The sequence below is a fragment of the Eimeria mitis genome, genomic scaffold (assembly GCF_000499745.2).
Source record: "Eimeria mitis Houghton genomic scaffold, Emh_scaff3572, whole genome shotgun sequence".
NCBI classification, from domain to species: Eukaryota; Apicomplexa; class Conoidasida; order Eucoccidiorida; family Eimeriidae; genus Eimeria; species Eimeria mitis.
Window position 1 is genome coordinate 3,713 of NW_013571916.1, and position 376 is coordinate 4,088.

The 376-nt window shown below is 58.5% G+C and overlaps 1 protein-coding gene across 1 annotated transcript in view; it reads left to right on the forward strand.

The window, feature by feature from the left end:
* EMH_0067380 (uncharacterized protein) overlaps nt 1-376 on the forward strand; it is a gene marked incomplete at both ends in the record, with an annotated part of 1,972 nt that overhangs the window by 1,014 nt on the left and 582 nt on the right. The window contains one exon of the mRNA XM_013498618.1: nt 1-374. Within this exon, the coding sequence (XP_013354072.1) occupies nt 1-374 (374 nt within the window). The remainder of the gene's footprint in view (nt 375-376) is intronic.

Below are 376 nucleotides of genomic sequence, written 5' to 3' on the forward strand. Positions count from 1 at the left end.
TGCTGCTGCTGCTGCTGCAGCAGGAACAGCAGCAACTGCAGCAACTGCAGCAACGGCGGCAGCAGCAGCAAATAATGTCATGCTTAAGACACCCAGCTCTAGTGCGAATGCTCCTGCTGCTGCTGCTCCTGCTGCTGCTGCGGAGACAGACGACGAACACAGCATCTTCGATTGGCATCAGCAGCAGCAGCAGCAGCAGCAGCAGCAGCAGCAGCAGCAGCAGCAAAGAGGCTATGCTGTGCGTAGCCCCTCATCAACAACCCAGGAAGTTGAACTCCTAGATCTCAGCCCTCGGCTTATCGACGATAGCAGCAGCAGCAGCAGCAGCAGCAGCAGCAACAGCAGCAGCAGCAGCAGCAGCAGCAGCAGCAGCAGC